General features: G+C 37.4%; 1 protein-coding gene across 1 annotated transcript; it reads left to right on the forward strand.

Moving 5' to 3' along the window:
- Positions 1–12,852: 12,852 nt before the first annotated feature.
- On the forward strand, positions 12,853–14,443 carry LOC139783784 (F-box/LRR-repeat protein 4-like). Its single transcript, XM_071722951.1, has 5 exons — positions 12,853–12,979; positions 13,072–13,663; positions 13,747–13,906; positions 13,992–14,390; positions 14,438–14,443. Exons 1-5 carry the CDS (start codon positions 12,853–12,855, stop codon positions 14,441–14,443), a joined length of 1,284 nt encoding a protein of 427 aa, XP_071579052.1.
- Positions 14,444–15,641: the final 1,198 nt, after the last annotated feature.

Genomic DNA, 15,641 nt, shown 5'->3' on the forward strand with positions numbered 1-15,641 from the left:
TCTGTGTAATAATATGGATACATTATATATATATATTATATATATATTTTTTTTTAAGTGTTAAACAACTCACTCGTTGGTTGATAACGGGCATAACGGCCATCAATGGTGGATTGCTCTTGGGTATTTGGTTCTGTTGGTCGGGGGTATGTGGGCTCCTGAGAGTCTGCACTGTTGAGGAGCATGCTTCTGCATTGCCATCGGTTGAGGCTGATGCTGATGCTGTTGTTGCTGTTGTGGCTGCTGGGCCACCGGCTGTTGCAGCATCTGCAGCACTTTGTCCTGCTGCTGGGCCTCCTCCTGTAGCAGCAGTCTGTCCTGCTCATCATATGATTTAATTGTTACAAATAATAATGATAAGTAAAAATGCAATTAAAAAATAGAAAATATAGTTAATAAAAACAACACGTATATTATCTGTGAAAATAGCAATCAGATTTATTTGAAAATAAAATAAATAAATAAAAATTAAAAATTGTTCGGGAGCCGATCTATATAAGTACCGTCTGTATGTATGTATGTCTGATAACCGCGAACTACTCATTCGTTAGTGGACCAAATTTTTACCAAAAGTATATGAAATAGGGGTAGAATTTCCCGGGGAGTGCCATAAAGTGTATAGTTTTTCGTTACCGATTTCTTTGGAAACCGGTTTTTCTAATTTTTCCGGAAATAACTGACCGAATCTCAAAGAATTATATATGAAACAGGGGTAGAATTTTTCGGAGAATGCTATAAGTGTATAATTTTTTGTTACCGATCTTTTTGGAAGCCGGTATAAGAAATTTTTCCAATTTTTCGGGAATTAATTGACTGAATCTCAAAGAATTGTATATGAAGTAGGGGTAGAATTTCCCGAGGAGTCCCATAAAGTGTATAATTTTTCGTTACCGATTTTTGGGGAAATCGGTATCAGAAATTTTTACAATTTTTCGGAAATTAATTGACCGAATCTCAAAGAATTGTATATGAAGTAGATGTAGAATTTTCTGGGGAGTGCTATAAAGTTTATTATTTTTTGTTACCGATCTTTTTGGAAACCGATTCAGAAATTTTTCCAATTTCTCGGGAAATATGAAATAAGGGTAGAATTTCCCAGGGATTGCCATGATGTGTATAATTTTTCGTTACTGATCTTTTTGGAAACCAGTTCAGAAATTTTTCCAATTTCTCGGGAAATAATTGACCGAATCAGAAAGAATTATCATGAAATAGGGGTAGAAAGAAATAAAGAATGTAATAGAATTAGAAAAATTGCTAATAAAAAAGGGGTTTCCCGATGATGTGTATAAAATTATATTAATTTTGGACGAGCCTTAACTACGCACTGCGATATCTAACGATATTAATATTTTGATCTCAGAAGATTGGACGAAGGAAATGGAAGATTACAAAAATTGTAATTATAAATATTAATTAATAATTAATTGAGTTTTATTTAATCTTGCAAAACGTGTATTTCGTGGGTGTAAAATAAAATTCCTTTCAATAATATTTATATTTTTTAAGTAAATATATATCTAAATAATTATAAATATAAAATAATATAATTAATAGTAAATAAATGTAATAAAATTAATAATAAATAAATCCTTTTCGTAAAAATAAATATAAATTTAATAAATGATATCGTTCATAGGTCGATCAGTTTTAAATAAAATATGTTATAAGATATGTAGGATAAGTTGCTGCTTTCACATATTATATGTCAATTGATAAACCAGTCACTTCAATTCGTGACTATCGCGAGCGATGGTATTTTGTGTGTCAAGAGTTAGCATACAGAAAAAATACAGTTTTTTATGCAATCGATCAAAGACAAATCGCAAGGAAAAGACAGAAAGAGGAGAGAGAAGAAAAAGGATATTCGCACATTATAAGAAAGAGAGAGAGAGAGAGAGAGAGAGAGAGAGAGAGAGAGAGAGAAAAAGGTATGTATCTTAAATTCTTTCCATCATTGACTTTCTGTCTTTCCGTTTCTTTGCCTTTCGGTGTTAGAGTCGTTTTCAAGATTTTAAAGCTTATCCATACGAATTTATTTATAAATTTTTAATGTGTTATATTTTTATAATAAATAAAAAAGATATATATAGTTTAATTATATATTTTTTCTTTCAAGATATTTATAATCTTACACAAAAAAACTGATGTTAAAACCTGTTTTATCCTGTTCCCGTTATAAAGATTTTTCCCTGTTCCCTGTTCCTATTCTACTATTCCTTTTGATTTAAAGGTAAATAATAATTTTATCTAAAATTTATATTGTTATGATTAATAGATATGTTACGGGCAATTTGATTAATTCGGGAATTATGCATAATGGCCGGGCAATACGCAAAATTCCCGCTTCTTTTGGGACATTTGAATAATAAAAGCAAAAATGTTCAAATTAATCAAATTTCCCGGTCATTATGCATATTTCCCAATGCTAAATGGTCATTTTGATAAATCACCTTATTTGAGTTGATTTTCCCGGCAATCTTAAGCCCCTTGCACAGTAGGCGATAGCGATCCTACATGGGTTTACAACTTTCCACGCGTGGAAAGTCCACGCATGTACTTTGAAGGCACACTATGTGTCTAGTTTAATAATAATGGAGCCCCCCGCAGGGGGGCGGAACCTACTGCCTCCACGCATACACTTTCGACGCGAAACGAGGTGCCACATAGGTTTACAACTTTCCACGCGTGGAAAGTCCACGCATGTACTTTGAAGGCACACTATGTGTCTAGTTTAATAATAGTGGAGCCCTCCGCAGGGGGGCGGAACCTACTGCCTCAACGCATACACTTTTCACGCGAGACGAGTTGTTACATATAGGTTTACAACTTTCTACTCTTACAGTAAATTTTTTCCACATTATTTCGCATCGCGGTAGCAGAAATCGAAGTGAAAAATAGATAATAACGTTTTATTGATTTGTTATGTGATTTGTTTTTTTTTAGCTTCTGGTAACTGTCATTAATACATACGTTACCGCAGTGTGATTTTCGTGTATACTATATATATCTAGACTATCGTTTCGTACATCGATATAAATACTATTCTTTGGTCCTCTGCGCGGTCGAACTCTCTGCGAGAGCTGACTATGCCGTCTTCGCTGCAACACCTATGGCAATGTCATGTACACAGCGCCCGGAATAAACTCGCGAAAAAAGATTTATCGACGCGTCTGACGAAGGTACAAGCAGAGCTTTTGTTCGTGAACAATCCGCTTAGCCTCCGGTGATTCCGTATTTCTTGTTAACACTAACGCGGCGGATATAGACGCAATAAATAAAAGGGAAGGTAGGAACAATTAAAAAATGAGGCAAAGCCCCTTTTTTTAAAGCCGATTACTTTTCTCTAATAAAATGAGAGCTAAAATGACAAAATTAAATTAACGACTGTTTTTACGCTCTTTGACGTGTATAGCGTTTCGAGGAGATCTGTAGTTTTAATTGAAATAAAAAAGACGAGAAATGAGAATAGTCCATTACGTTGCATGATGAAAATAAAAGAAAGAATATATCGTCGGTCATTGTTCTCCGAGACATGTTTTCTCGTCCGAAAAATTCGCGATCGCCAGCCGCGAACGTAGAGCTCGTGCTTAACGAAGCAAAAGGGGAAAGAGAGGGATATGCTACTGCAATAATAATTAAAGCTTCGAATTAATCTGCGACGTAGCCGAAACAAAAATGCATCTCTTGCTAGTCGCAAATTGCGGTCGGATGTATTTCGCGTTAACTTGTGCTTCCCGTAAATCAGCCTCTGAATGCATTCCGGGCACGCTATCGCGTATCTTAGCTCTTCTCACAGCTTTACCTGTCTATAAGGGAAATTAATTTCAAAACAAATATTTTAATGCTTTTGTAATATATATAATTACGACAGTAATATATTTTCAGAACTGACAAAATTGAGAGGAAATTAATTAACGAAATTGCTCCGCGCGACAGACGGGGTATTTGCATAATAAAGTTAACAATTTCTTTCTCTCTAGGGGGTGTAAATTTTATTATCCTTTCCAGAGATAAGTTTCGTTCTAGAATAGAGGGCTTCCCCCGTAGCCCTCGGCGGGGGAACAGGTGGATTGCAGAAAAGGAGGAAAAGAGCGTCGGAAGAAGGTTTTATAGAGGAGAAGGAACATGGAGGAAGGAAGGTAAGCGTGGAGGAAGCCGAAAGGAGGTGGAGTAAATGGAGGCGAGGTGGAAAATAAAGCAGGACGGCAGAAATCGGTTCGAGATGAGGAGGCCTGAGAGAGAGGTTAGGATGACGGTGAGCTTGGGCGATGGAGGAAGTGGCACCAGAGGCGAGAGTGGCAGAAAAGATTACGTGTCTTCGCAACGTGTGCGACGGATAAGCGGCGAGATCGAGAGATCGAAGGAAGGGATCGATAGAGCGAGGTGAACATGTAAGAAACGCACGTGGCGGCAGTAAAGGCGAGCTGTTGGACGAAGCGAGCGGTAGTAGAAAGTAAACGGTGGTTATTGAAAGAATTGTTTGAGAAAGGATCAAAGGTAAAGATAGGCAGCAAAGGTGAAGGAGGGAAACGGATGGCGGACTTGGAGAGGAGAAGAATGCAAGAGAGCACAGTGATGTGCTAAGCAGAGGGAATAAATAGTAACCTAAATTTTGTTTACAGATATTGCAAGAGGAAAGGAAAGGAAAAGATGGACAGAAAAATGGAGTGCAAAGGAACGATAATAATTGACAAGGAGGCGATAGAGATGGCAGCGGAAGGGCGAGTAGTGAAAATGATAAAGGACTTTAAGGAGGAGGTAAAAGAACTGAAAGAGGAAGGAGAGAGGTTGAAAAGGAAGGTATACAGATTGGAGCAGAGCTCAGGTAAAAGGAAGAGGGACGAGAGTGAGGAGGAAAAGGATAAGGTATGTAAGAGAAAATGGTGGTACGAAGATGATGAAAAAAGAAGGAAGAATGTGATAATTAGGGTCGAGAAGAAGAGATGGGGAGGAAGTGACTCGAATTGGATTAAGGTGAATCAACTTTTTACAGAAGGACTTAAAGTGAAGGCGGAGGTGAAGGAGGTAAACCAGATAGGGCAGAGAGGGGAATGGATAACAATTCTGGTAAAGATGGGAAGTGAGAAAGATAGGCGGAAAGTACTAGAAGCAAGGAGGAAAGAGGGAAGCAGAATGAAGGTAAAGATAGACGAAGATAAGTCGGTGGAGGAAAGGATCAAAGAAGGAAAAGAGAGGGAAAAGAGAAAGGAAAGGAAGGAGGAAGAAAGCGGGAGGACAAGGAGGTCGGAGGAGGACGAGATCGCGGAGAGGATGGAGGAAAAACTGCTGATGGGCACGGACGAGAGGACGAAGCGGACCAGGAGGAGGGGACGGAGGGAAGGCACTAGAAGGGGTAGGGAGGGTAATAGTGTAAAGGGTTGGGTACGTCCCTGTAAAACGCCATGTATATGATATGTGTTAATGATTGAATATATAAGTGTAAAGGTTTTTGGGAACGTTTTCCTGAAAAAAAAACGCCTTTCCAACCCCGGAAGGGGAGAGAAATAAAGATTGAAATTGAATTGAAGTTTTGTTCTAGAAGAAAATTTTGTTATCGCTTATGCAATTGACTTCCGTTTTGCAATGCGACTTTACTCTTGGTCGGATAATTTTATTTCGGAATAAGGGATGAAGGGGCAAATTTGCAGAGGGAACACTTTAACTTCTTAAAAATACTCGAGATACGGAACTGTATAAAAATGCTGGAAGAAAGATATATCAAATTTTCCGATTTCAAGGGAAAGGGGTGTAATCTAAAAGTTTTATTATACAGAAATATTATTTCGGTTTTTGCTACACATATAAATCGTCGTTCCAATACTATCACGTGAAGTACGTTTCGTTCGAGAAAGAGTGGCTTCACAAAAAGCCGAAATGCTATTTCCGACAACAACGCAATACAGTTCAAGGAAAACAGAATAAAAAAATTCGAGGGTAAAAATGTGACCTAAGAAGTTACTTGAACGGGCTTGCAATGGAAGAAGAGCCCGGTCTGAATACAGCTTCTATATGGAGCGAAGAAATATTGTGTTTTTTTGCTTCCCGGTTTCTCGGTCGAGGAGAAGGGATGTGTAACATATTTTGCATAAGAAATAAGGCATGACACGCGCGTGCCATTAGACTGAAGGGACAAATTTCGGAGATCAGGGTAATCCCGAATATTATTCTCTCCTCGCATGTGTGCATGCACGCAAAATATAAGAAATATATCCGATATACTTGACATAACAAATCTACAAATAATAAAACATTTAATTTTCACTAACGTAAGAAGAATATTGTACACAACAACTATGAAATAACGATATGATGTATTTGTTTAATAGCCACGATATTTAATAGAGCCGCTCCTTTTTCTGTAAATTGAGTGTAAATTAACATTCGCAGGTACGTTGCGAATTCAGGCACGTTAATTGCACGCGCGGTGCAACGGACACTCGATTACTCCGAATTAATTTTAGCATGCCAATAAATGGCATTAACGATTAGCATTCCTGATTCTTTACGCTCGCTTTTACTTTGTTTACACGCTTTAGAATCTTTTCCTTAGAATCTTTTCTTAGCACATTATTTTTTACAATTTGATATCGCGCTTCCTTTCGTCTATTTCCCAGTGCCATACAAACTTCACTTGCATCATGGGTATGTACCATAACACTGTCGATTTGTTTATTTTACTTAACAATTAATATTTAATTTATATTCTTTATCCAGAAAGATCGTGAGCCGTTCTCGCGAGCGATCAATGAAGAAATCAATATCTGAAAAAAGCCTTAAACTCCTTCTTTGATACTTCCGTTGGCCAAGCTTACAAGCTGTTTCGATATTATAAAAAAAAAGGTATCCGTTAATTCGACCGCTCGCGAACGACATGCTGGCATGAACAAGAGACACTCCGTTTCTTGTCGTCGATTTTGTTTGCAGAACTTAGCGACTTTTTTATCGAATATTTTATTGTACAACTAATCGTAACTCTAATTGGCTGGTTTCTACAAAAATACATAGTGCCTCTATAGTTCTCTAAATGACAGGTATCTTCCTCTAAATGGCATTCCTATAATGCGTAAGAAACGTGAATCGACAGAAGAATGTCTCATGTTATAGCGCAGATTTCACGATCAACATACAGTTTGCGTTTATCTTGAATATGAAGAAATAACCACGAGCAAGGCCAAGCCATTCAACGCATCTCTCCAACTCGAGTTAATTAAAATGGTCATGAGGTGGGTCTCTCTTTGAAATCAAAGCCTTGCTGGCCGGGTTTAGAAGCGCTGGCGGCATACCCACCTCGACTATTTTCTCCTCCTTGATACGAAGAAGTATCAGGGTAATTACTGTATGCAGAGTACTCACTGTAATCTGGAGTCGAACTGCTGCTGGATCCTGGCGCACCTGAACCGGTATTTTGCTGCGTCATCATTTGTTACCTGCAACATTTTTATACAACACTAAGTCATCATGCTTATTTTGTTCTAATAAAGTTGTAAATTACGCGAATACATGTCACCTACTCGTGTCGCTCGAGCACTCTCCAACATTCCTATACTCGCTCTATGCTTAATTGTTTACAATCCTACGACCTTTCAAGAAGTAATTTAAACCGGCGTTATCCGAAAGAAGCACCGTGCGCCGTCTCGCTGGGATAAAATTTCATTCTGATTGGCTTCTCGTAGCCACGTGACCGGGGCGGGCGTAGCTAGGCTGCGTTCGGAAACGTCACCCGGGTATACACGGGTATACTCCCTTCTCCTTCTAACTCGCTGAGATAGAAAGAGAAGGGAGTATACTCGTGTGCACTCGGGTGACGGTTTTGAACGCAGCCCTGTACTGTTATTTCGTGGACGTTGGGGCCCCCCCCACCATCTGTGCGTTGAATAATTTTCTTAAAATGTACTCACTCGTACGTATAAACGGTCGCCACTTCGTTTTAACTGCGATTACGAAGAACGCTGATAGGCTGCGGTTGACTTCCGATTGCCGTGAAATACTTCCTCTCGATCCTCAGCTTCGTCGCACTTCCGCTGCGACAATGCGTTGTTGTCGACTACGCCCTTTACGAAGTCGCGCACTAGTATTTCGGATTCGGAAAGCTTTTGCTGGGATTTGGATTAATGAGGGCAGTTGACTTGCAATTGCTTTTATGAAAACAAATAACAAAGATATATATTTTGTACTCGAAGTACAGGATTACAATGGGTAACGCCCCGATTGCATCATCTCGCTTCACTCGCGATTTTCATATGAAAAACGATATATTTCCGAAAAATGTTCACTTCCGGATGTTAATAAGCTTGTAATTAAGCCTGCGGATAACGGTCGCGGCCGGATACTTTCCCTACTCGTCGGTTGTCGAACGACTATTCACGGATCACTCGGATACGCGACGTGGACCCGACGACGGTTCGGCACGAAAAGACCATCTAATTTCGATAATATATTATTAATCTTGTCGTACGGATCACGGTCGTAGCCGGGAACGATTCCTCTTTGCCCGATGTAAAACACAATACACGATTCCGAGAGATTCCGAAAACGATGTGCACACGGCAAAGGTTCACGAGGAAAAAACCTCGCTTCCCTCCAGTTGAATGTATCACGTATTACTTGCGCGCGCCGCCGCCGCCGCCGCCGCACAGTCGGGAGAGATGTCGAACGCGATTGGCTCGCGAGTCGAGCCCCCGAATCCGGCCAATCACGTTCCGCCGCTCCGAGCCCATTTTAATCGGGTGAATAAAGTGACCACATGAATCGTACTGAATCAGCATCAATCGTAAAATTTTAATACAACACCGGAATCGGATTTAATGCGATATTTCCGGATTCATCTGAATCCGACTGAATCGATTTCAATCGTATCTGCGCTTAATCCATTTAAATCGGATAATGAAAGTAGCTATGTGAATCGGATTAAATCCGCTTTAATCATTAAAATTGTATATAACACATAATTTTTACGTAATAGAGTTCTTACTACAGGATTTCCTTTTGGTAAAGTCATGAGTTCTATATTTGCAAAACTGTAAAATGTTTTCATTTAAATAAATACTGCACATTGTAATAAATTTGTAGTACAAAGAATGGAATTATAATAAAGTAGTAAATAATCCTGTTTATATATCCGGAATTCACGGATTCTATCAGTTTGAATCGGTTAGTCAATCCGTTATAATCATTATAATTTCGTGATTTCGGGGTTCACGAAATCATAACGATTTAAACGATTGACTAAGACCGATTCAAACCGATAGAAAACGAGTGAAATTACATCCTTGAGTACGAATCCGTTTCAATCGTTTCCAATCGGTATAATCGTTATGAAATCATAACGATTCAAAACCGATAGGAACCGATTGAAATTACATCGTTGAATATACCAATCCGTTTCAATCCTTTTCAGTCGGTGTAATCGTTATAAATCCGTGATTTCCGGATCAAGAATCCAGATTCATGCGGATTCAAAATTTTTAATCGGATTCAATCGGTCATTTTTAGCAGGGCAACTCGACCTTGATCAAAACATGCTAACAGGAAAATTCCTGAATTCGAATAAAATATTATGAAAACTATCGTAGCTAATATGTAAAATATTTAATTAAGTCGAGAATTGCAACTACATGATCTTTCTTCAGTCGTTTATGCATAAGGCATAATTATCAAATAAAATATTAAACGAATATTATTCCTGTGACGCATGATCCATTTCTCCTCTCCAAATCAATTACGTACGCTTATTACGCTTCTTATTTCTAATTATTTCAATGATGCAAATGCCAATACGTTATTCTATTAAAATTCATAAATCACAATAATTTCATTTAATTCCCTGCTCATTACATTGTTTATAACGTATTGCAATCATTTTCAAAGTTTTAATTTGCTTCCTTTACTAATCTTACTTTTTTATTTTCAGGTACGCTATGCTCACTCTGGATCTGGATCATCAGTGATGATCGGTCGAGTTGCAGTTTGCAGTTTACATCAAAAGAGAAAGTTTCCGTTGAGCGGAAGAGAGAGAGACAGCTACATGATAAAAAGAGAAAGAAAATGGCAGATGTGCGTGGCGTGACTGCACTGACCGCCCAGGCGCTCGCTGCGTATGCTGGAAGGAGAGGTCGGGATAGATCGAGGATAGTCGAGGTCTTTTCTCGCCTAGCTGTTGAAGAGTGCGGACGTATAGTCGAGTGCGGTCTTAGAGTATTCTAGATAGCGTAAGTGTAGCGAACGTAAGCAATTTAAATTTTGCAATTTTTTTTCTTTGGTGCACGTGAACGTGTGTATGCCGTATGTTCTTCTACTGTGTGAAACACAGTACCACGTGGTAGAACATGTTATCGAAAATGTATCGAAAAATGAGATAAAAGATACATTGAGTAAGATAAAAAATACATTTCGGAAAATCTTCAACCCATATCCTGCCTCTCTCTTCCTTCTCCCTTACTTACTTTTATTCACCCTTTGCCTTCACCTACTCCAATTATCTCCCTCTCTTCCAATCCTTTCCTTGCTCTCCCGATGCCTCCCTTCAGCTTTCCCACGTCCCGTCTCTCAAGTTCGCTCCTCGCCTTACTTCCCGCCACGTGCGTTTGCCATGCGCTCACCTCGCTCAATCGACCCGGGAAGTCATCAGACTACGGGAGTTCGGGTGACGACCAAGACTTCTTGGACTTGGACGAGGCACAGATTACTGGACCCCGTTTTACGTGTCGCCCTAGAATAGGTCTCTTCTCTTCGGGAGCAGCGGATCAGTTGCTGGTCTCGAGTCGAAGTGTCTTCTTTCGCCGCGGCGCCGATTTTTATAAAGGGGGCGATAGATTCGGTGAAGAGGCCGATCCTCGTGCGAGCCGCGCAGGCGGTCGGAGCAGTGCGAAATTACGCGCGCTCGCACTCGGCGGAGATCGGCTCCCGTCGGCGTTCGTCGGGGCCCCGAGGGGATATCGGTGCCGCGAGCCGCAAACGCTCGCGCACACGATAATTTTGAGCGAATTAAAAAAAGGTGGGCGCACCGCTCCCTATCCTCGCCCGACTGATGGTCGGGCGGCATCCGGCGGGTGTTAGCCGGGAGACGATGCGTTGACAGGGGTGCATCGTTACAAAATAAATAAATACATATATATATCTATTTCATAAAAAAGAATATGTTACAACGCAGAACATTGAGATCAAAATTAAAATATATAAAATAATTATTTATTAACAATTTATTCGTTATATTCTGTAATAATAGTACAATTTGTTAATAGAAAAGTAAAAAAATTATAGTTTCAGTGAAAATTAATGTTTTTAAAAATAGATACTATAGATGTACACTATTCTCTGTAGAACAAAATTTGCAATGTATTGTTAATTAAAATCTTTTTCTATAAGGGCTGCAATATATTCACAGCCAGTACTAAAAATCTATAGTTTACATTACGTAATACACATTCTGACAATAGTGTCAGTATTAACAATGTGAATGGAAGGAAGATGAATTTAGATTATATCATCTTTATGCTATAATTACAAATATATGATATTATAATGCATTTTAGCATATGCTACAAAAGCAAGGATTATTCTCCATATTTTTGGTCTTCTTTCAGAGAGAAAATATGACATCCAATTACCAATCTTTATATTGTGAGAGTTGTTGTCGATATCCTCATATTGGCAGAAAATCCGTAGGAGAAGAGGATATTGGAGTTAACTTCATCTATTGTCAATTTGTGAAGAAAAGATTTGTTACATCAGAGAACCACTCTAATCTCAGTGTATTTCATACTGCCCCTGACATAATTGGACCACCCAAATTTTTAAACTATGAAGAACCATTTCAGGTAATTATTTAGAATATTTAAATAGACGAATTTCCCTCCATGATTTTAACTTTGACATATGTAGCCAAGATCACTCTTCTGAGTAACATTCCAACGATTTAGCCGTCGTTATTGATTAAAAAGTTATTAACAAAAGATATAAATAGAATATAGATTTCTTTAACACCGTATAGATAGATTTATAGCACTTTCGATTCTTTTTTACATGCAAACGTTCAGTTCTCGTTTAGAGGTCTATCATGGTACAATACGGGTTTTCAAGTTTCACTTTCACATGAAAAGCGATGTCATCTCCACTCCACCCCTGCTCACTCGCGCGGCAAGACAAGATCTATCATTGTACGGTTTAACTTTCTAAGCGAGGCTTACCCCACTCTATCTCTGTTTACAGGACGAAACGAGGTCCACCCTAGGGTTCCTCTAGTAAGAATTACGACACCGTCCGTAATTAATAATTACTAGGGATCTATAGCAAACGATAGAGAGAGACAGCCTTCCTACTCTCGTACTTTTCATTTGGATGTTATAGCTTTGTCTCATTTGCACTAACTTCTTCCTTATTAATGGCGAACCAATCAGGAGTTATCACGCGGTGTCGTAATTCTTATATAATTACTAGAGGAACTCTAGTCAATCCCTGCTAAAGGGAGAGGCTGAATCCCTCTGCCGCCCACATGTATACTGTCTATAAACACATATCAGCAAATTGACTTTCCTTAATTAGCACTATTATATTTCTCAAACTTTTTTATTAATAACGTTTTAATAAATAACGAACGACGGCTAAAACCTTTGGAAGGTTACTCAGGAGAGTGCTCCCTATAATATATATGTCAAGGTCAAGGTCGTAGAAGGTTGCTTCTCTAAACTAAATAATTATCCTATTTTATTCTTCGTGTTTCAATGGAGAAACATATTTCATAGTATGTGTATTATCCGTTATATTGTCCTGTACAAAGTAATCGGAATCTAAATTTATATATTACAAGATTTTTTCTACTATTTGATACATTTTGACTTTTCTAAACAGAAGATGAATCGATGGAATAATGATATCGTCATTTCAATAACTCCGTGGCAATACGAAGAATTCATGACAAAATTGACACATCTTCGCAGTGTACTAAGTGCGTCATGGCGTGAACATGATGATTATATTGGTATGTGATACCTCAATTCACAAGTAAGATATTGTTATAAAAGATACGCTTTTGTTGAGAAGAGAGTATAATTATAATTTCCTTTTTTGAAGATATCGAGTTTCATGAAGCTGTATATCCAATCAGAGTTTCTATATACGAAATGTACAATCCTGGACACGTAATTCAAATTTCGGCTCAAGATGATTCTAATAATGAGTGGTTTAAATTGTGGGAAACTGATTATAAGTCTGAGATTGTACCCCCGATAAGTATACAGGAGTCAATAATGAAGTTATTGACTAACCAAAACGTGAATAGTAGAATAGATCAAACTGAAGTAACGACATCAAGATTATTTTCTCCACCCTTATCACACCCGCGTGACTTTAAAACGAAAATGCTAAGACTATTTTTTAAAGACAGAGATTTTTTAAAGACAGATTTCTGTGAAATACCTCTTTACACAAAGCTAAATGCTGTAATGCTTATCGGTACATCAGAGTTGGTTCGTCCTAGAAATTATGAGAAGAGTTTAACTAATCTGTTAAAGGAAATTAACTGCATGTACTTTCCACACCATGAGGATATTCATAATTTAACAGTAGATTTCAAAAATGCACACTTGGATATAGATTATCTGCAACGACATTTTTCTGAATATTGCATTATAATGGAATATTGTACTTATTGTAGGGATGGAAGGTATTATTATCAACATTAAGTAATATTAAAATCTCTTTATTCTGTTAATAATAAAAATGAATTTGTTCCGATGTTATTTGCAGCTACATAAGAAGGGTTTCTAAGGAGAGTATTTTGAGAGAGAATTTGATGCACAAAAATGTATCTCTGGAGGTAATCCGTCATTCGAATTGTGCAAAACGTATAAAACTCTCTTCGGATGAATCCAAGGAGCTATCACGTCGCAATATATCTGAGCTTCCTGTAAAATATTTTAAGAAGCCTATTTTTCATAATATTTATTGCAATATCATCTCGTTTATTAAAGTTTTATATTTTATCTTTGCAGGATGAAATACTACTAATAATATTTAAAAACTTGGATCTGATGACGTTATGCCGCTTGAATTATGTAAATAGACGCTTCAATGATTTGATACGAGACCCTCAACTCTATACATGTTTGAATATACACTCCGCAAATTTTGATATGGCAACACGCGATATGAGCAATATATTTTGTTACTTTACATCTAGATGTAAATATTTGCAACAGTTAGATCTTACAAAAAGCATATTTAGTGTTGAGGATTTTAATAACTTTCTTGATAATTGTGGCAGGCGTTTAACGCACTTAAGATTAGGATACTGCTGTTTCATTGGTCTCACTGATCTTGCCTTACTTAAAATTTCAGAGATATGTGTAAATTTGAAAGGTATGTATATACATATAAAGTATACGAAACATGTGATTGTCGGGATTATTGTATATGCCCAACACATATCTCTTTTTAGAATTGAATCTAGATTATTGTCTTGACATAGACGACGAAGAATTTTCGTATCTCGAGAAATTAAATGGTTTGGAACATTTAAACCTTCGTAATACATTTATAAAAGCTGAATGCCTTTATAAAATACTGCAAAAAAATCAACGGATGCGTGAGTTCAATTTTGAACCTGGAATCTATATAAGAAATACAGCTACAACGCAGTTTATAAATTTGTGTCCTAACTTGGAAGTAATACGTTTAGAAAACTGTGATGATCTTACATCGCAGGATATTGACGTTCTCGCTGACTGTAAGAATTTACGAAAAGTGTACCTTCCCCAGTAAGTGTGTGCTTTTTAATTTTTTTTTTCTTAATACATTATTATATTCTTGATTGAAATTTGTGTTTGCTTCTCTTGCATTTCGAGGATCTTGAAAAAGTTACATTAATTTTCTTTGTGCTTCCTCATAGAGAAAGTTTTGTTTCTCGTGAAAAAATTTTTTCAGTTTTCTTTGCCATGTGTTCTAAATATTCTAAAACGTCTAAATGTTTTGAGAAATGTCCGTGGTAGCTTTAATTTCCGCAAATTTTGAGATATTGAGCTATTTATAATTCCATTATATTCTTTACTACTTTCTACCCCTATTTCATATATAATTCTTTAAGCTTTGGTTGATTATACCTAGCTTTTATGCGCGATCAAAGGTCCATATGCGAAGTCCATATATACATATATGGACCGTACAGCCTGAACTTCCAAAGTCAACATCGATTTGACATTGCGTCGATTGTAAAACCCCAATTGTGCTACCAAGCTGACCTTCTATCAATTCATAAAAAAGTTGAATTTAAAATTTAAAAAAAAGTGTGCAAATTAGGAACTTGCACCTTGCTTCCTCATCATTACAGATCGATCGCTACCATATTGTTCCTATTTTATTTGGTTCATAAAGCTGTCTCTATGCGGAAGCCAAACTAATAAATACTAATAATTATGCATCAAGTAAAATACAAGTTTCCTCATAAGAGGAAGCTTTATGAGCGAAATAAAAGGTTAAATTATTGCTCTGAATAGGAGCAATGGTAGCAATCTGTAATGATGAGGAATCAATGTGCAAATTTCTCATTTGCAACATTTTTTGTAATTGAAATACTATAATAATTATATGATTTTTGTTACAGATTGCCTGTTCCAATCACTGATAATTACTTGCACAGATTACTT

This window comes from Temnothorax nylanderi, unplaced genomic scaffold (genome assembly GCF_030848795.1).
Source record: "Temnothorax nylanderi isolate EJ_2023f unplaced genomic scaffold, tnyl_v1.0 TNYL_tig0540_pilon, whole genome shotgun sequence".
In the NCBI taxonomy this organism is placed as follows: domain Eukaryota; kingdom Metazoa; phylum Arthropoda; class Insecta; order Hymenoptera; family Formicidae; genus Temnothorax; species Temnothorax nylanderi.

Coding starts and splice junctions, on each gene's coding strand:
- LOC139783784 (XM_071722951.1), top strand. CDS start 12,853: ATGAATCGATGGAATAATGATATCGTCATTTCAATAACTCCGTGGCAA. Junction 13,664..13,746: donor ACTTATTGTAGGGATGGAAG/GTATTATTATCA, acceptor TGTTATTTGCAG/CTACATAAGAAGGGTTTCTA. Junction 13,907..13,991: donor GCAATATATCTGAGCTTCCT/GTAAAATATTTT, acceptor TTATCTTTGCAG/GATGAAATACTACTAATAAT.